At 40.3% G+C, this 23,232-nt stretch overlaps 1 protein-coding gene across 1 annotated transcript; it reads left to right on the top strand.

Moving 5' to 3' along the window:
• The first annotated feature begins 361 nt into the window (after window positions 1-361).
• On the top strand, window positions 362-22,122 carry LOC115171420 (UBA-like domain-containing protein 2). Its single transcript, XM_029728218.1, has 3 exons — window positions 362-642; window positions 11,548-11,604; window positions 21,736-22,122. The coding sequence occupies exons 1-3, from the start codon at window positions 523-525 to the stop codon at window positions 22,081-22,083; spliced, it is 525 nt and encodes a 174-aa protein (XP_029584078.1). The 5' UTR covers window positions 362-522; the 3' UTR covers window positions 22,084-22,122.
• The last annotated feature ends 1,110 nt before the right edge of the window (window positions 22,123-23,232 follow it).

Genomic DNA, 23,232 nt, shown 5'->3' with positions numbered 1-23,232 from the left:
TGAAACGTGCCTATATTGTAACCAGTACAATATGTCTCTGACTGTTTGGTCTGGCACAAAGACAACCATCATAACGTTGCTGTAAATATTTACAATAGAAATACCAATCCTGGACCTTTTCAATACGTTATCTCTAAATTGACCAATTACTGAACGACCCTCATATACCTTCTTATAGAAATAAGCCAATAGGTGTGATTTACTCATCCTCTGGTATCCAACCAATGAATATATATGTACCCTGCAATTACTTTACTCCAACCGCTTGCTGGCTCGCGTGATAGCCAATGGTGTACCAGCCCGTACAATCTTGCTGACTTGTTTATCCAATCAGCTGTTGTGCTTGGCTTTGTTGTTGGTGATGACATGGACATATTTGTTGTTACTGGAAGGCGAGGGTAGAGCGTGGTAAGGAGGGTCAGGTTTGAGCGAATGATTTCGAAATTTTGAAGAACAAAAACGAGACTTTGTTTTCCCAGGTTTCAACGATAAAATAACTGAGGTGGGGGGTGAAAAGCGGTTATGTCGGTGAATATGGACGAACTCAGGCATCAAGTGATGATCAACCAGTTTGTTTTGACTGCTGGTTGTGCTGCTGATCAAGCGAAGCAGCTTCTTCAAGCGGCTCACTGGCAATTCGAGGTATGCGATGTGTGTGTTTATATGTTGGTTTCATAGCGATGCACTAACTAGCCACTTTAGCTAGCTAACAAAGGCAAAGAAGGAGAAGTTCTCCGAAATTAGTGTGGCGATTTTTTTTACAACCATGTAAGTAAACCCAGTCATACGACCATGCTTTTACGGTGAATAATCCGGAAGACCTGGTCTAACATTAGGAAATGCGGTGTTTGCCATCGAATTTCTGCTTTGACTGTTCACACCAGTTAACGTTAACTAGATGGGAAATTGATGCTGCTAACGTTATTGTTTTGATATCTGTATTGGTTACGTTGGTTATTTTATGTTAGGTTTTTCATTTTGACCCTATTCAATATACATTTGCATTATCTAACTAGCCATGGTTGCAGTTGATAGTAGTCTGATCCGATTTCTTTCAATGCCATACGAACATAATCAATCTCGAGCGTCTAATTTAGCTAGATACAGTAATAGTGCAACTGGCTTTTGGTAACTAACTAACTAATTAACTATCCAGAGAGCGAATTAGCTAGATAATGTAACGTTAGAGCGCTTTCCATCAATTATGTCTGAATAGGAGTGTCCAGAAAGAAAATACCTAGTTGAGGTTTTTGAATCCATAAGGTAAACATTGTTTACATTCTTGACTTGACACCACCAAACACGCAGAGGCTCTTCCTGTCCAGACCCCATTGTTGTAGTAAGTAAAACTTGTCTCAAACGTTGCCTTTGTTTTTGAATATTGCTGCAGCTCTGAAAAAGTGTAGGCTATTTAATGTAATAGCATGTATGTTACATAGCTAGCACACACAGCAATTCATACCTCTGTCCCAACTGGTATGACTTATGACCAGTCAATACACACTTCCAATTTTGGAACAAGCTTCTACTAGTTATTACTTTCCATATTTGGCTGCGTAAGAGTAGTGCACCAATAAACACACTTACAAACACACATTTAAAGAACATTGTGTTTATGATTGCTTGTTGAACAAGGTTAGGGACAGGGGACACAGCGGACCTGCTGGATTGACCGTACTCTTGTCCAGGAGTATTCATAGGGGATATCTATCTTTAGGCAGATTACGGTGCCTTATCCTTCCAGTTGTTCATATCCAGTACTCCTAGTCCTGGCTCAGAGATGCACACCATATGAACAGGCGTTTCTTCTAAGCTGACACACTGCGTGACCCTTTTCAGTCATGGCTTCAGCCAGACCAGCAAGGTGGAATTGTAATTTGAATGAGCATAATAGTAACATACCTATTTAGTGAATAAATAATTCACTACATGATATGAAAGAAAAACCCAGTTCATGTTGAAGCACACCCTTGAGTAATGTATAATGAAAAGTATGCAAAGCCTTGTAGGCTATATCCGCTCCTGTTTGAAGAGCTCAGCTGGCCACTGGTTTGAAATATTCAACAGGGCCCTAAGTATGGACAACAGAGAGATTCTGAGAAGATCTGAGGCTTCAGGCCTCTGCTTCCAGATGGTTTCCCAAACACACCTCCGCTCTGTCTAATGGCCAAGCTTTTTTTAGTGCTTACACGCGAGCAGAAGTGGCTGCGCCAGGTGGTTTGAAGGGGCTGAGGAGGCTGCTCAGGTCCTCCCAAGCTTCTGAGAACAGAGTCGGCCTGTAGCTTGATTGGAGCAGATGCATTGCAGAGACAACTTAGCCTCCTCTGGGCAACCTGTCTTGCTCAAGGTCAAAGGGCTAGTTGCCTATGGCTGGGCTGAGCTCCCGCTGGTGCTGTTGGCTAAGGAGTGGGGGGTCAAAACATTAGGAACACCTGCTCTTTCCATGACATAGACTGACCAGGTGAATCCAGGTGAAAGCTATGATCCCTTATTAATGTTACTTGTTAAATCCACTTCAATCAGTGTAGATGAAGTGGAGGAGACAGGTTAACAAAATATTTTTAAGCCTTGAGACAATTGAGACATTGTGTGCCATTCAGAGGGTGAATGAGCGAGACAAAATATTTAAGTGCCTTTGAATGGGGTATGGTAGTAGGTGCCTGGCGCACCGGTTTGAGTGTGTCACGAACTGCAATGCTGCTGGGTTTTCAATCCTCAACAGTTTCCCGTGTGTATCAGGAATGGTCCACCACCCAAAGGACATCCAGCCAACTTGACACAACTGTAGGAAGCATTGGAGTCAACATGGACCAGCATCCCTGTGGAACACTTTCAACACCTTGTAGAGTCCATGCCCCAACGAATTGAGGCTATTCTGAGGGCATAGGGGGTGCAACTCAATATTAGGAAGGTGTTCCTAATGTTTTGTGCTCTCTGTGTATATATTGTGTATACATATTGTGTATATGTAGAGTCTCTCTATATAAAATATTTATGTATAATACAATCTCAAAATGTTAGCCTTTATTAGTTAATTGAATGTTTTTGTGGCTAGTCATCTTTCTATGATGTCAGTATAATGTCCCTCTCACTGGGCTGCTCCTGGCTGCAGAGCAGGCTGTGTTGTCGTGTCTGCTCATGGCTCCTGGCTGCAGGGCAGGGCAGGCTGTGTTGTCGTGTCTGCTCATGGCTCCTGGCTGCAGGGCAGGCTGTGTCGTCGTGTCTGCTCATGGCTCCTGGCTGCAGGGCAGGCTGTGTTGTCGTGTCTGCTCATGGCTCCTGGCTGCAGGGCAGGCTGTGTTGTCGTGTCTGCTCATGGCTCCTGGCTGCAGGGCAGGCTGTGTTGTCGTGTCTGCTCATGGCTCCTGGCTGCAGGGCAGGCTGTGTTGTTGTGTCTGCTCATGGCTCTTGGCTGCAGGGCAGGCTGTGTCTGCTCATGGCTCTTGGCTGCAGGGCAGGCTGTGTTGTCGTGTCTGCTCATGGCTCCTGGCTGCAGGGCAGGCTGTGTCGTCGTGTCTGCTCATGGCTCTTGGCTGCAGGGCAGGCTGTCACTCCCTCAGGTCACAGCCCCCACTCAGCCTCATTATCCCTGTTACTACACCATTATTAATGCACTTCTTTCTTCTGCACTCTTCCGTATCACCCTAAGTATTATTTTTGTGTTCACCTATATTTATTTATCCTATTCTATTTCAGGCTATTTTTAAAAATATGTTTTTGTTATTGTTTGCTGTGCCCTCATTTAGACACCTGTTCAATTCTTCTGCTTTTATATAGGCCTAGTGCTGGGCTTCATTGCCGTGTTCTGTCAGTCATGTTACATAAGCAACACTGTCATGACTCTTCTCTGCTCCATTGCTAGGTTCTCTGCTCCATTGCTAGGTTCTCTGCTCTGTAAGGTAATGGATGCTCTCACTTAAAGCCCATGAGTAGTACTGAAACTTTTATGCCGATGCTCTTAGATATGGTGTTGCACTGTGTGTTTGTAACCTACATAATTTGTGTGTGAAACGGAACCATTGTTGATGGTCTTGGATGTACACAGAAACACCCTTAACATTAAAAAACATAAACAGTCAAAGAACAGTGTGATTCCAGCAGCCTGGTAGACAATGGCAGTGCAGCACATTCATGTTGATATGTGTGTCACGTTGAGCAGCAGACATTCCAGCACTACTGCTGCTGTTGTCAAACAACCACAGAGCATGGTTTGTGGGGGAGGGGGCCGGCTTCAGCCGTGAGGGGAAGCCACACATTCATTGAAGTGTTCGCAAAGAGAGATTCTAGTGAAGGGAAATGGAGGCTGTCATTTTAGTAGTAGGCTGCATGCAATTATTTTAATCCAGTTACTAAGACACATTCATATTTGAGGCGATTTGTATACGAAGGAATGACACAGCATTTGTCAATTTTCCACCTCTTAAAAAGAACCTGAATCATGGGCCAGTCAGACTACATGAATCATAAAACCGGTATCTTGCAATAAAATCTGATAAACTACTAAGGATATGTTTTGGTATCAGTGTATTTTTGTTTCCGGACCATGGTGTCCTTACCAGGCTGGTCTTTGTATTCACAACAGAGTGAAACAATAGAAGTAGCCTATGGACTTCCTTGTTTGTGTTCAAGGGCAGCAACTGAAAGTAGGACTACTTGTTTACATTGTTTTCTCATAGCCCGTCAGAGGAAGGCTGTCACAAACAAGGTTTTGTTGTGGCCTATGTGAATTGTCCCTGAGAATATAGCACATACCCTATTCACGGTAGTTTATATAGCCTAAAGTGTTTACATGTCACTGAGTTGTAAACACTAGTTTTAAGTAAAGGAACAGTACTAGGCTTCTAGCGATCTTCTTTTCCATGCTAATTATGATTTTAAACAAGCCTGTGTAGTGTGTACATTCTTTCTCACTGAGCCGTTAGCCTGTCTGCCACTGCCTCTCTCTCCGCGTGGTTTACAAACCCTGTTTTGGACAGTGGAGGATAATAGTTTTAACCCCAGAGTCATGTGATCTACTCGTACCAACTGACCCATAGGCCGATGCTAGCAGAGGGGGATGGGGGTCAGGCTCTCCAGTGTGAGCGGAAAGGAAGGTGAAATGTGTTACTACTGTTTTGTGGTCCGCAAACTAAGGATGGGCATGAGTACTTGAACAGACGTCAAAACTCAATCATTTTTTTATACTGTAGAACTATTTGGTCCAATTTTTTTTTATTGAAGACAATGTTAATTTGTTTTGACTCTAATGTTCAATTTGTACATGTGCATTTGCCTAACACACACAAAAAAAACAAGCCAAGCATCACACAGTTCTGCTCTCCTTGTCTCACTCACTCAGTTGTGTTCTGACCACTCCCTCTACACACGCGTGTTGAATGCACACACAAGCTCCCATTAGGCCTACAGAAATGCCCATTAAAAACTGATCTAACTGATGGGATACACAAGCTCCCATTAGGCCTACATAAATGCCCATTAAAAACTGATCTAACTGATGGGATACACAAGCTCCCATTAGGCCTACAGAAATGCCCATTAAAAACTGATCTAACTGATGGGATACACAAGCTCCCATTAGGCCTACAGAAATGCCCATTAAAAACTGATCTAACTGATGGGATACACAAGCTCCCATTTAGGCCTACGGAACTAAATGCCCATTAAAAACTGATCTAACTGATGGGATACACAAGCTCCCATTAGGCCTACAGAAATGCCCATTAAAAACTGATCTAACTGATGGGATACACAAGCTCCCATTAGGCCTACATAAATGTCCATTAAAAACTGATCTAACTGATGGGATACACAAGCTCCCATTAGGCCTACAGAACTAAATGCCCATTAAAAACTGATCTAACTGATGGGATACACAAGCTACATTCCTTGCCAAATGACATCAGTTTTATCACAAATTCAAAATGGACTGGTTGACTGAAGTAGGGAAATATGTGTTCCAACAATGCGCTGCAGTTTTGTAATAATTGCGTCATTTTCTGCTTTAATATGCTACCTTGCGGTTGTCACTAGTTACCACAAAGTCAAAATTGGCTGTACGGAACAATTCATGAAAACAAAAAATGTGCTTTTTGGTCTTAAGGTTAGGCATAAGGTTAGCATTGTGGTTAGGGTTATGGGTTAGGTTTAAAATCTGATTTTAAGAAGAGACATTGTAGAAACAGGCAGGGTTTATTTTTTTATTTAACCTTTATTTAACTAGGCAAGTCAGTTAAGAACAAATTCTTATTTACAATGACGGCCTTACCCGGACGACGCTGGGCCAATTGTGCGCCGCCCTATGGGACTCCCAATCACAGCCGGTTGTGATACAGCCTGGAATCGAACCAGGGTCTGTAGTGACACCTCTAGCACTGAGATGCAGTGCCTTAATGCAGTGCCTGCACCACTCGGGTGTTTGACCTTGTGGCTGTGGTAACTAGTGACGACCCCACTTTGCGAACTACTAGTGCCATTTTAGAATTGGTTAGCCTTGGCTATATATAACCCCCCCATAGATAGGTTCTACTCTGAAATATGCTGAAACATTAGTTTGATAAAGACATAGTGTATTTTCATCAGAATCATTAAGCCTAGGCCTACTCACCAAACAGATGTCATGGTCATAATTCATCCCCGTGCAGTGTTCAAAGTGGAATTGTTATTCCATTTAGAAAATTCCAAAGAACAGGCAGAATAAACTACACAACTGTGTATATCCGAAAAAAATAAACAGTTGAAGTCGGAAGTTTACATAAACCTTAGCCAAATACATTCACAATTCCTGACATTTAATCCTAGTAAAAATTCCCTGTCTTAGGTCACTTTATTTTAAGAATGTGAAATGTCAGAATAATTGTAGAGAGAATGATTTATTTCAGCTTTTATTTCTTTCATCACATTCCCAGTGGGTCAGAAGTTTACATACACTCAATTAGTATTTGGTAGCATTGCCTTTAAATTGTTTAATTTGGGTCAAACATTTCGGGTAGCCTTCCACAAGCTTCCCACAATAAGTTGGATGAATTTTGGCCCATTCCTCCTGACAGAACTGGTGTAACTGAGTCAGGTTTGTAGGCCTCCTTGCTCGCAAACACTTTTTCAGTTCTGCCCACAAATTTTCTATAGGATTGAGGTCAGGGCTTTGTGATGGCCACTCCAATACCTTGACTTTGTTGGCCTTAAGCCATTTTGCCACAACTTTGGAAGTATGCTTGGGGTCATTGTCCATTTGGATGACCCATTTGCGACCAAGTTTTAACTTCCTGACTGATGTCTTGAGATGTTGCTTCAATATATCCACAAATTTTCCATCCTCATGATGCCATTTATTTTGTGAATTGCACCAGTCCCTCCTGCAGCAAAGCACTCCCACAACATGATGCTGCCACCCCCGTGCTTCACGGTTGGGATGGTGTTCTTCGGCTTGCAAGCGTCCCCCTTTTTCCTCCAAACATAACAATGTTTATTATGGCCAAACAGTTCTATCAGACCAGAGGGCAATTCTCAAAAAAGTACGATCTTTGTCCCCATGTGCAGTTGCAAACCGTAGTCTGGCTTTTTTATGGTGGTTTTGGAGCAGTGGCTTCTTCCTTGCTGAGCGGCCTTTCAGGTTATGTCGATTTAGGACTCACTTTACTGTGGATATAGATACTTTTGTACCTGTTTCCTCCATTATCTCCACAAGGTCCTTTGCTGTTGTTCTGGGATTGATTTGCGCTCTTCGCACCAAAGTACATTCATCTCTAGGAGACAAACTGCGTCTCCTTCCTGAGTGGTATGACGGCTGCGTGGTGCCATGGTGTTTATACTTGCGTACTATTGTTTGTACATATGAACGTGGTACCTTCAGGCATTTGGAAATTGCTCCCTAGGGTGAACCAGACTTGTGGAGGTCAACAACTTTTTTTCTGAAGTCTTGGCTGATTTCTTTTGATTTTCCTATGATGTCAAGCAAAGAGGCACTGAGTTTGAAGGTAGGCCTTGAAATACATCCACAGGTACACCTCCAATTGACTCAAATGATGTCAATTAGCCTATCAGAAGCTTCTAAAGCCATGACATCATTTTCTGGAATTTTCCAAGCTGTTTAAAGGCACAGTAAAATTAGTGTATGTAAACATTTGACCCACTGGAATTGTGATACAGTGAATTATAAGTGAAATAATCTGTCTGTAAACAATTGTTAGAAAAATTACTTGTGTCATGCACAAAGTACATCTCCTAACCGACTTGTCAAAACTAGAGGTCGACCGATTAATTGGAATGGCCGATTAATTAGGGCCGATTTCAAGTTTTCATAACACTCGTAAATCGGTATTTTTGGACGCCGATTTGGCCGATTTGTTTTTTTAAATTTTTTTATTTCAAGACCTTTATTTAACTAGGCGAGTCAGTTAAGAACACATTCTTATTTTCAATGACGGCCTAGGAACGGTGGGTTAACTGCCTTGTTCAGGGGCAGAATGACAGATTTTTACCTTGTCAGCTCGGGGATTCAATCTTGCAACCTTACGGTTAACTAGTCCAACGCTCTAACCACCTGCTTTACATTGCACTCCACGAGGAGCCTGCCTGATACGCAAATGCAGTAAGAAGCCAAGGTAAGTTGCTAGCTAGCATTAAACTTATCTTATAAAAAACAATCAATCAATCATAATCACTAGTTAACTACACATGGTTGATATTACTAGTTTATCTAGCCTGTCCTGCATTGCATATAATCGCTTAGGTACACGTTGCTCCAACCATAAACATCAATACCTTTCTTAAAATCAATACACAAGTATATATTTTTAAACCTGCATATTTAGTTAATATTGCCTGCTAACATGAATTTCTTTTAACTAGGGAAAATGTGTCACTTCTCTTGCAAACAGAGTCAGGGTATATGCAGCAGTTTGGGCCGCCTGGCTCGTTGCGAACTGTGAAGACTATTTCTTCCTAACAAAGACAGCCGACTTCGCCAAACGGGGGATGATTTAACAAAACCGCATTTGCGAAAAAAGCACCATCGTACCTAACCATAAACATCAATGCCTTTCTTAAAATCAATACACAGAAGGAAATATTTTTAAACCTGCATATTTAGCTAAAATAAATCCAGGTTAGCAGGCAATATTAACCAGGTGAAATTGTGTCATTTTGCGTTCATTGCACACAGAGTCAGGGTATATGCAACAGTTTGGGCCGCCTGGCTCGTTGCGAACTAATTTGCCAGAATTTTACGTAATTATGACATAACATTGAAGGTTGTGCACTGTAACAGGAATATTTAGACCTAGGGATGCCACCCGTTAGATAAAATACGGAACGGTTCCGCATTTCACTGACAGGAAAAAGTTTTGTTTTTAAGATGATAGTTTCCTGATTCGACCATATTAATGACTTAAGGCTCGTATTTCTGTGTGTTATTATGTTATAATTAAGTCTATGATTTGATAGAGCAGTCTGACTGAGCGATGGTAGGCAGCAGCAGGCTCGTAAGCGTTCATTCAAACAGCACTTTCATGCATTTGCCAGCAGCCCTTCGCAATGCGTTGCGCTGTTTATGACTTCAAGCCTGTCAACTCCCAAGATTAGGCTGGTGTAACCGATGTGAAATGGCTAGCCAGTTAACCGGGTGCGCGCTAATAGCGTTTCAAACGTCACTTGCTCTGAGACTTGGAGTAGTTTTTCCCCTTGCTCTGCATGGGTAACGCTGCTTCGAGGGTGGCTATTGTCGATGTGTTCCTGGTTCGAGCCCAGATAGGGGCGAGGAGAGGGACGGAAGCTATACTGTTACACTGGCAATACTAAAGTGCCTATAAGAACATCCAATAGTCAAAGGTATATGAAATACAAATCGTATAGAGAGAAATAGTCCTATAATTCCTATAATAACTACAACCTAAAACTTCTTACCTGGGAATATTGAAGACTCATGTTAAAAGGAACCACCAGCTTTCATATGTTCTCATGTTCTGAGCAAGGAACTTAAACGTTAGCTTTCTTACATGGCACATATTGCACTTTTACTTTCTTCTCCAACATTTTGTTTTTGCATTATTTAAACCAAATTGAACATGTTTCATTATTTATTTGAGGCTAAATTGATTTTATTGATGTATTATATTAAGTTAAAATAAGTGTTCATTCAGTATTGTTTTAATTGTCATTATTACAAAGAAAAATAAATAAAAAATCGGCCGATTTAATCGGTACCGGGGTTTTTTTGGCCCGCCAATAATCGGTATCGGTATCTGCGTTGAAAAATCATAATCGGTCGACCTCTAGCCAAAACTATAGTTTGTTAACAAGAAATTTGTGGAGTGGTTGAAAAACGAGTTTTAATGACTCCAACCTAACTGTATGTAAACTTCCGACTTCAACTGTACGTATTTTGGTTTGTAACCCTTTTCAAATGATCAGATGTGCATCACTTCTCACTATTCGGTTCTATTTTATTCTGTTATGTTACATTTGTACATTTTAGTCATTTAGCAGATGCTCTTATCCAGAGCAATTAGGGTTAAGTGTCTTGCTCATGGGCACATCAACAGATTTTCCCAAGTCAGCTCGGGATTCGAACCAGCAACCTTTCGGTTTCTGGCCCAACGCTCTTAACTGCTACTATAAAATAGATGTGTCTTGACTGTGATAAGGGCTCTGGAAATAAGTCTTGTCTGCTAAATTAACAAAACAAGCTATAGGCTTCTACAAGAAAATGCCACACTGCTGAGGTTACTACCTTTTTGAAGATTGAGTTCCAATATATAATATAACCAGTTGATATTACAGTTTCAGTAAATGTATCTTAAATGGCACTTGTTTTTTAATTGATTGAATATACACTGAGTGTACAAAACATTATGAACACCTGCTCTGACCAGATGAATCCAGGTGAACGCTATGATCCCTAATTGACATCACCTGTTAAATCCACTTCAATCAGTGTAGATGAAGGGGAGGAGGCATGTTAAATAGTTTTTTTTTAAGCCCGGAGACAATTGAGACTGTTTGTGTCAAGAACTGCAACGCTGGTGGGTTTTTACATGTTCAACAGTTTTCTGTGTATCATGAGTGGTCCACCACCCAAAGGACATCCAGCCAACTTGACACAACTGTGGGAAGCATTGGAGACATGGGTCCTCATCCCTGTGGAACACTTTCGACACCTTGAAGAGTCCATACCCCGACGAATTGAGGCTGTTCTGGGGGTAAAGGAGTGGGGGGGGTCATTCGCAACTCAATATTAGAAAGATGTTCTTAATGTTTTTGTTCACTCCGTGTATATATGAGGCAATTTAGCAATTAGGATTCGTTATCTTTGATGGTTATGATAAATGACGCATTGTTGCGCACTGTTGGCATAGATAAATGCACACATTTTTTCCAGTGCGGGCCTTGTGTTCTAAAAGTAGTTTTTTTCACGAATATTCAGAAACAAATCGTGCAACAGTCAAAGATCAAATGCCCACCCTTCCGCAAATGACAGTTCAAGTTCTCACAATGTTCTCACACACAATTTCCTCTCTTCCCCTCGTTCTGTCTCTCTCTCTTCCTCCACAGACAGCCTTAAGCTCCTTTTTCCAGGAGGCCAACATCCCTAGTCACCACCACCAGATGGTAAGTGCATTTTGTTCCCCCTAAAAAAGAAAAAAGGGCTTAAGGCATGTATTACATTCTGTCAGTGTGTTCAGGGAGCTAATTTACGGCATGGCTGCAGTGTCGGTGGCCAGGCCAGTCTGCTCTTCCTCTTCAGTCAGAGGGACAGATTCACCGACAGGACTAGAGCCATGGGCATAGTAGTACAGCTGTGTCTGGCAGAGTGACATCACTGGAGTTATCGCTCCTGAGTAGTATAGTCTACATCCTGCTGTACTACTCCACGGTGCTTATTGGTTTTCAACACTGCCCAAGCCTTTTAGGGTAAGCTTACTTAAGATATACTGCCACATGGACCGGCACCATGCTTTTTAGTGCAACACATGTTTCATATCATGAATTCTCAAACCTTACACAATATTTTGAAACCTTTCCTTCAACATGAATTGCATGAAAATATGCATTGTTATGGCAACTCCATATGTCAGGCACAGCGAAGTAGCTGGGTCCTAATAGCTCATTTAACCGTGATGAAAGCAATGGCACAAAGCTGGCCCCTGTTCTTGGCCCAAGCCAATTTACGCAATGCTATTCCCTAACGGCCATAGTGATCATGTGGTCCGTGCATGAAACCATTTCTGCTCCCTCATTTGACCAGTAAAAGCCCTGGAGCGGCGAGCTGGTAATGTAATGTAACGTTTACCACATGGAGGCTGTGCTGTGAGCATGCAGCGTTGACGTGCACACTGAACCCAGCCATCCCCTTATCATCATCTGTCTGCTGCTGCTCTGCTGCTACAACATTGTTTTGGTTTTCTCTCTTCTTTCCCTTCCTCTTGGGTGGGAGGAGCATGTTCAAGCTTGAGAGAGAGGAAGTGTGTGAGTGGCGGGGGCCAGGGTTTGTTATTATTTTCGGTGTAGCCATTACGTCATACCGCTGGAGGGTGTTTGTGTGTTTGCGAGTGTGTGTGCGAGTGAGTGTGTATGTGCATGTGTACAAGTGTGTTTGTGTGTGAGGCGGGCATGTGCATGCTGGGAGGAGTGATGTAAGCGAGCTATCTGCTACAGAGGGGGAGGAAGGGCTGTTAAAGGATAGAGTGTGGAGAGTCAGTCATCAGCAGCTGCAAGCCATCTCCATGTATTGCGGGTGTTAGTCCTTCCCCCTCTCTCTCTCTCTAGGCTGCCCTGCACTCTCCTTGGGGCCTGGGGGAGCCACAGGGGAAACAGTGGGTGTGGGTAAGAAAGAGCTCCGTGTAGCAACAATAATGTAAACAACACTGCCCTCAATCAAACACTATTGACTATACATGGAGAACAAATATGTGTGTATGTAAGGGACTCTTATAGCCTTAAAGCTACACCGAAGGGTCACATTTCCACAACCACTTGACATCCAGAGTTGCATTGCTTGTTGTTAACATGGGGCTGGGTTTTTATTTATTTAATTAGGCCTAGTACTTGACCTGACCTTTCATTACTCTGTACATAATTTAATTCATGGAAAGTGGGTAGTGCACTGTGGTGGTCGTGGTAGTGGTGGTAGTCGTAGTCGTGGTGGTGGTAGTCGTAGTAGTGGTGATCATAGTGGTGGTGGTGGTAGTAGTAGTAATAGTAGCACATGGCATTTGTCATCTCACCTGTTTCCCCTCTGGTGTGTGAGCCCATGAGGGATGTGACTGTTTGTGGGGCTGTACAAGCTCTACCCTGTGGCTTCTGATGACAAAACAAGACCATAAATACTGTAGGAGAAGTTCTGGTTTGAGCCCATAGCCTGGCCAAATATAATGATTTACTAGGACCTTCCTGTAAACTAATCAAACTGCTACCACAACTATTACCACCACTACTATTATCCCTACTACTACTACTACTACTACTACTACTACTATTATCACTACCACTACTATTACCATCACTACTATTATCTCTACTACTATTATCCCTACTACTACTACTACTATTATCCCTACTACTACTACTATTATCACCACTACTATTACCACTACTACTACTATTACCACTACTACTACTATTACCACTACTGCTATTATCACTACTACTACTATTATCCCTACTACTACTACTACTATTATCCCTACTACTACTACTACTACTACTACTACTACTACTACTACTACTACTACTATCACTACTATTATCACTACTACTACTATTACCCCTACTACTACTACTACTATTATCCCTACTAATACTACCATCACTACTGTTATCCCTACTACAACTACTATTATCACTACCACTACTATTACCAGCACTACTATTATCCCTACTAATACTACCATCACTACTGTTATCCCTACTACAACTACTATTATCACTACCACTACTATTACCAGCACTACTATTATCACTACTATTACCAGCACTACTACCATCACTACGATTATCCCTACTACTACTACCACTACTATTACCAGCACTACTATTATCCCTACTACTACTATTATCACTACTATTACCAGCACTAGTATTATCCCTACTACTACTATTATCACTACCACTACTATTACCATCACTACTATTATCCCTACTACTACTACTACTACTACTACTACTACTACTACTACTATTATTATCCCTACTACTACTACTATTATTATCCCTACTACTACTACTACTACTACTACTACTACTACTACTACTACTACTACGATTATCCCTACTACTACTACTACTATTATCACTACTACTACTACTACTATTATCACTACTACTACTACTACTACTACTACTACTACTACTACTACTACTATTACTATTACTGTTATTATTACTACTTCTACTACTACTACTAATATAAACCAACTACTACTATTATCACTACTACTACTACTACTACTACTACTATTATCACCACTACTATTACCACTACTACTACTATTACCACTACTACTACTATTACCACCACTACTACTACTATTATCCCTACTACTACTACTATTATCCCTACTACTACTACTATTATCCCTACTACTACTACTACTACTATTATCCCTACCACTGCTACTATTATCACCACTACTACTATTATCCCTACTACTACTACTACTACTACTATTACTATTATTATTACTACTTCTACTACTACTACTAGTATCAATACTACTACTACTATTATCACTACTACTACTACTACTACTACTATTATCACCACTACTATTACCACTACTACTACTATTATCACCACTACTACTACTATTATCACCACTACTACTACTATTATCCCTACTACTACTACTACTATTATCCCTACTACTACTACTACTATTATCACTACCACTACTATTACCATCACTACTATTATCTCTACTACTATTATCCCTACTACTACTACTACTATTATCCCTACTACTACTACTATTATCACCACTACTATTACCACTACTACTACTATTACCACTACTACTACTATTACCACTACTGCTATTATCACTACTACTACTATTACCCCTACTACTACTACTACTATTATCCCTACTAATACTACCATCACTACTGTTATCCCTACTACAACTACTATTATCACTACCACTACTATTACCAGCACTACTATTATCCCTACTAATACTACCATCACTACTGTTATCCCTACTACAACTACTATTATCACTACCACTACTATTACCAGCACTACTATTATCCCTACTACTATTATCACTACTATTACCAGCACTACTACCATCACTACGATTATCCCTACTACTACTACCACTACTATTACCAGCACTACTATTATCCCTACTACTACTATTATCACTACTATTACCAGCACTAGTATTATCCCTACTACTACTATTATCACTACCACTACTATTACCATCACTACTATTATCCCTACTACTACTACTATTATCACCACTACTACTACTACTACTACTACTACTACTACTACTACTACTACTATTATTATCCCTACTACTACTACTATTATTATCCCTACTACTACTACTACTACTACTACTACTACTACTACTACTACGATTATCCCTACTACTATTATCACTACTACTACTACTACTACTACTACTACTACTACTACTACTACTATTACTATTACTGTTATTATTACTACTTCTACTACTACTACTAATATAAACCAACTACTACTATTATCACTACTACTACTACTACTACTACTATTATCACCACTACTATTACCACTACTACTACTACTATTACCACTACTACTACTATTACCACTACTACTACTATTACCACCACTACTACTACTATTATCCCTACTACTACTACTATTATCCCTACTACTACTACTATTATCCCTACCACTGCTACTATTATCACCACTACTACTATTATCCCTACTACTACTACTACTACTACTATTACTATTATTATTACTACTTCTACTAGTATCAATACTACTACTACTATTATCACTACTACTACTACTACTACTACTATTATCACCACTACTATTACTACTACTACTACTATTACCACTACTACTACTATTATCACCACTACTACTACTATTATCACCACTACTACTACTATTATCCCTACTACTACTACTACTATTATCCCTACTACTACTACTACTATTATCACTACCACTACTATTACCATCACTACTATTATCTCTACTACTATTATCCCTACTACTACTACTATTATCCCTACTACTACTACTATTATCACCACTACTATTACCACTACTACTACTATTACCACTACTACTACTATTACCACTACTACTACTATTACCACTACTGCTATTATCACTACTACTACTATTATCCCTACTACTACTACTACTATTATCCCTACTACTACTACTACTACTACTACTACTACTACTACTACTATCACTACTATTATCACTACTACTACTATTACCCCTACTACTACTACTACTATTATCCCTACTAATACTACCATCACTACTGTTATCCCTACTACAACTACTATTATCACTACCACTACTATTACCAGCACTACTATTATCCCTACTAATACTACCATCACTACTGTTATCCCTACTACAACTACTATTATCACTACCACTACTATTACCAGCACTACTATTATCCCTACTACTATTATCACTACTATTACCAGCACTACTACCATCACTACGATTATCCCTACTACTACTACCACTACTATTACCAGCACTACTATTATCCCTACTACTACTATTATCACTACTATTACCAGCACTAGTATTATCCCTACTACTACTATTATCACTACCACTACTATTACCATCACTACTATTATCCCTACTACTACTACTATTATCACCACTACTACTACTACTACTACTACTACTATTATTATCCCTACTACTACTACTATTATTATCCCTACTACTACTACTACTACTACTACTACTACTACTACTACTACTACTACGATTATCCCTACTACTACTACTACGATTATCCCTACTACTACTACTACTATTATCACTACTACTACTACTACTACTACTACTACTACTATTATCACTACTACTACTACTACTACTACTACTACTACTACTACTACTACTACTACTACTACTATTACTATTACTGTTATTATTACTACTTCTACTACTACTACTAATATAAACCAACTACTACTATTATCACTACTACTACTACTACTACTACTACTACTACTATTATCACCACTACTATTACCACTACTACTACTATTACCACTACTACTACTACTATTACAACTACTACTACTATTACCACCACTACTACTACTATTATTCCTACTACTACTACTATTATCCCTACTACTACTACTATTATCCCTACTACTACTACTACTACTATTATCCCTACCACTGCTACTATTATCACCACTACTACTATTATCCCTACTACTACTACTACTACTACTATTACTATTATTATTACTACTTCTACTACTACTACTAGTATCAATACTACTACTACTACTATTATCACTACTACTACTACTACTACTACTACTACTATTATCACCACTACTATTACCACTACTACTACTATTACCACTACTACTACTATTATCACCACTACTACTACTATTATCACCACTACTACTACTATTATCCCTACTACTACTACTACTATTATCCCTACTACTACTACTACTATTATCACTACCACTACTATTACCATCACTACTATTATCTCTACTACTATTATCCCTACTACTACTACTACTATTATCCCTACTACTACTACTATTATCACCACTACTATTACCACTACTACTACTATTACCACTACTACTACTATTACCACTACTACTACTATTACCACTACTGCTATTATCACTACTACTACTATTACCCCTACTACTACTACTACTATTATCCCTACTAATACTACCATCACTACTGTTATCCCTACTACAACTACTATTATCACTACTATTACCAGCACTACTATTATCCCTACTAATACTACCATCACTACTGTTATCCCTACTACAACTACTATTATCACTACCACTACTATTACCAGCACTACTATTATCCCTACTACTATTATCACTACTATTACCAGCACTACTACCATCACTACGATTATCCCTACTACTACTACCACTACTATTACCAGCACTACTATTATCCCTACTACTACTATTATCACTACTATTACCAGCACTAGTATTATCCCTACCACTACTATTACCATCACTACTATTATCTCTACTACTATTATCCCTACTACTACTACTACTATTATCCCTACTACTACTACTATTATCACCACTACTATTACCACTACTACTACTATTACCACTACTACTACTATTACCACTACTACTACTATTACCACTACTGCTATTATCACTACTACTACTATTACCCCTACTACTACTACTACTATTATCCCTACTAATACTACCATCACTACTGTTATCCCTACTACAACTACTATTATCACTACTATTACCAGCACTACTATTATCCCTACTAATACTACCATCACTACTGTTATCCCTACTACAACTACTATTATCACTACCACTACTATTACCAGCACTACTATTATCCCTACTACTATTATCACTACTATTACCAGCACTACTACCATCACTACGATTATCCCTACTACTACTACCACTACTATTACCAGCACTACTATTATCCCTACTACTACTATTATCACTACTATTACCAGCACTAGTATTATCCCTACTACTACTATTATCACTACCACTACTATTACCATCACTACTATTATCCCTACTACTACTACTACTACTACTACTACTACTACTATTATTATCCCTACTACTACTACTATTATTATCCCTACTACTACTACTACTACTACTACTACTACTACTACTACTACTACTACTACTACTACTACGATTATCCCTACTACTACTACTACTACTATTACCACTACTACTACTATTACCACTACTGCTATTATCACTACTACTACTATTACCCCTACTACTACTACTACTATTATCCCTACTAATACTACCATCACTACTGTTATCCCTACTACAACTACTATTATCACTACTATTACCAGCACTACTATTATCCCTACTAATACTACCATCACTACTGTTATCCCTACTACAACTACTATTATCACTACCACTACTATTACCAGCACTACTATTATCCCTACTACTATTATCACTACTATTACCAGCACTACTACCATCACTACGATTATCCCTACTACTACTACCACTACTATTACCAGCACTACTATTATCCCTACTACTACTATTATCACTACTATTACCAGCACTAGTATTATCCCTACTACTACTATTATCACTACCACTACTATTACCATCACTACTATTATCCCTACTACTACTACTACTACTACTACTATTATTATCCCTACTACTACTACTATTATTATCCCTACTACTACTACTACTACTACTACTACTACTACTACTACTACTACTACGATTATCCCTACTACTACTACTACTACTACTACTACTACTACTACTACTACAACTACTACTACTACTACTATTACTGTTATTATTACTACTTCTACTACTACTACTAATATAAACCAACTACTACTATTATCACTACTACTACTACTACTACTACTACTACTATTATCACCACTACTATTACCACTACTACTACTATTACCACTACTACTACTATTACCACTACTACTACTATTATCCCTACTACTACTACTATTATCCCTACTACTACTACTATTATCCCTACTACTACTACTCTTATCCCTACCACTGCTACTATTATCACCACTACTACTATTATCCCTACTACTACTACTACTACTACTACTACTACTACTATTACTATTATTATTACTACTTCTACTACTACTACTAGTATCAATACTACTACTACTATTATCACTACTACTACTACTACTACTACTACTATTATCACCACTACTATTACCACTACTACTACTATTACCACTACTACTACTATTATCACCACTACTACTACTATTATCACCACTACTACTACTATTATCCCTACTACTACTACTACTACTACTACTATTATCCCTACTACTACTACTACTATTATCCCTACTACTACTATTATCACTACTAATATTATCCCTACTACTACTACTACTACTAATATTATCCCTACCACTGCTACTATTATCACCACTACTACTGTCACCACTACTACTATTATCCCTACTGCTATTATCACTACTGCTATTATCCCTACTACTACTATTATCACCACTACTACTATTACTAGCTGTACCACTATTGTAAACATTAAGGATGATATCGCAACAGTTGTAACTTGAAAGTACGTAGTGTTCAAACTCCCTTGTGAATGTGTGTATGTGTTTTGTGTAACGGTGGGCGTCATATGGGCGGCAGATGGGGTCCAGTCCAGACCTGCCCTTCCTCTCAGCCAAACCTGCTATACAAGGCCCCAGCCACACCCTCCCAGCACAGCACAGCACTGTAGCTAAACACTGCCCATCATACGGTTGTTATTGTTCTGTCTACCTATTCACTGCTTCACTAGGACCAAGCCTTATAGTTAGCCTTACAGCTGCATCTGGACAGTCTAAGCAGCTGTATTGCTTCTGAGTCGACTTCATTGCTTTATAGCTAAATTTGATTACTTGACTAGATAAGTCATATTTGAATATCTCCTTTACTATTGATTTCCATAACAAACAAGTTGAATAATTCACAGCTTAAAGCAAAACTCAGTCACATCTCTCCTAAGAAAAACAGGAAACCCCCTGTATGGACCACCATCTTGGGTCCTGCAGGAGGGGCAGTTTCAGTGTGGTCAACCATCACAGACCCAGACAGACTGAAACCATGCTTGTCCATCTCCTAACTGGAGCAGCTGCTGCTCACTCTGACAGACCTGTCACCTCACATCAACACTAAGACTGTGCCTCACTTCCCAACGATACACTCAATACTATACTGTATGCTGCACTACACTCTGCTCCCTCCACTTTCAAAATGTCTAGTATCTAGCTAGCTATGACCATGCCTGCCCCAGGCTCTAATCTGGTTTGGTGACCTAATCAATTTACCTTTTCAACTTTAGACACCTCTTTTATACTATTAGATCCACATTTCGGGTGCTTGCGTGACCCTCATGTCAGCGGGGCCATGGCTGTGTGTTAGAAATAAAACAGCCCTGACCTCCTGCAATGCTAAGAAGTCCTCCTTCCTGTAATGGCTGCTAGCCTGCTACCTGATCCCTGCTGGTGGTGGGGGTGTTTCTATCCTGAGGCACCACACTCAGTCTTACAAATGATAAAGTAATTCATGGCCTCAGTGGGGACATCTGACATTTTGTGTAACTGCACAGCATGTTAAGCTGCCATGTTTACCACAGTGAATGGATGTCGGTGGCTGCAGGGTTTAGAAACCTTGTCTTCACAAATGTTCAGCAGTTGTACTGCACACAATGCCCAAGTCTACAAGTGAACTGCCTCCCACAACAGTAACTAACTAGTCTAGACTATTTGTTTTATGAACTCACCAATCATGCCTTCTATTGGTACATACAGTTCACAGCAGGCAGCAGCAATGGAAGCACCCCATGGGGACCAAATCATTGGGACAAAATGTGTTAATGAAGTGTTTGCATTCAACTCAATGTAAGTCACTCATTTTAAACCCCACGTGTCTTCTGTTTTCCAGATGTGCACTCCAAGGAACACCCCAGCCACGCCGCCTAACTTCCCCGACACCATCACCATGTTCTCCAAGCTGAGGGCGTCAGACTGCTCGGGGAGCTCCGGAGGCGGAGGTCCCACCCAGGTGTCCATGGCCTGCTCCCCCCCCTCCTCCACAGCTGGCTTCGGATCCTTCTGGGCCTCATCACCCCCCACCCACCAACCCGTCTGGCTGCCCCCCTCCTCGCCCACAGGCCACCACATCTACCAGCACCATCACCACATGCACCAGACCCCCATGTGGCCCCCTGTGTCCCAGCCCGGCAGCGCCCAGCAGACCCCTGTTGTATCGGTCCTGCATGGCCAGAGATGAGACTCTACCCAGGTGTGGGAGGAAGGGGGCTGGGTAGGGAGGGAGGAGAGGGTGGGGCTGGGCTGGGCTGGGCTGAGTGCAGCCTAATGAATCTACTAAGGGGGTTGGCTGTCAGGATTAAAGGGTCTTGTTGGCCAAGGGGAAAAGACATACTACTGTTGTTTTCCTTCCTTTCTTTCTGTTTTTCTAAAATGACGATGAACAATGTCTTCTTTGGAGGACGTCTGTTTCCTCTCTCTCTCTTCATCATAACTCATCAAAGCCTGGGAAGAACCGGGGGAGAACCACTAATAACAATATGAGGAAGTGGAATAACGAAGGGGGTGGAGTCTCTGAACCCCCCCTCCCAAAGGACTTTGGGAAATGTGGTTTTCTTCATCAATGCAAGTCGAGCCCTGGACCCAGCAGAGCACTTACTTAGGATAGGATGTGATCTGCTAAAGTGCTTGATCATTGGCTGTTTTTCAAAACTCTTCTCTCCCTTGGTGTTCAATAACGCTCCAGCGATGTGACCAGATTTCACAATAACCAGCAGACAAAAACAAAATGGGACTGCAACACAAATGATGATGGTTTTGTGTTCTCGGCTGATCTTATAGCCCAGAAAAAATATGTTTTCAATATTGTTTGTGGTATGGGTATCTGTATAGTACAGATCATGGACAAACACTGTAGCCATTTTGTCAAGTTTCATGTAGCCATGTATCCCTTTTTAAAATGTCTATTTTGTAAGTACTATGTAGCTTAGTGAAACTTGACTCAGTGGCTCCACTGCATGCTGTTGTGTCTGAGAAGTGGGCTCTTCAGTATGTGTGGACTCAAAGCTTTGGTTTAAAGTGTCTGAAAGCTGACTTTCACATCAGAGGTGTTTTAAGGAGACGTGTAAAGAAATGTTAATACTGTAATTCAGTTTGTGTTGAGATACAGCAAAGTATGCAATCATTTGAGGAAGATTGAAGCCAGATTAAAGGCTGATGTATTTTTATCATTGTTTTTGGGAACATTTTCTACCTATGGATGTCAAAGGACTCCTGAGTGGCGCATCGGTCTAAGGCACTGCATCTCAGTGCTAGAGGCGTCACTACAGATCCTGGTTTGATTCCAGGCTGTATCACAACCGGCCGTGATTGGGAGTCCCATAGGGTGGCG

The sequence above is a fragment of the Salmo trutta genome, chromosome 32 (assembly GCF_901001165.1).
Source record: "Salmo trutta chromosome 32, fSalTru1.1, whole genome shotgun sequence".
Lineage (NCBI taxonomy): Eukaryota > Metazoa > Chordata > Actinopteri > Salmoniformes > Salmonidae > Salmo > Salmo trutta.
This window is presented reverse-complemented; position numbering and strand designations above follow the sequence as displayed.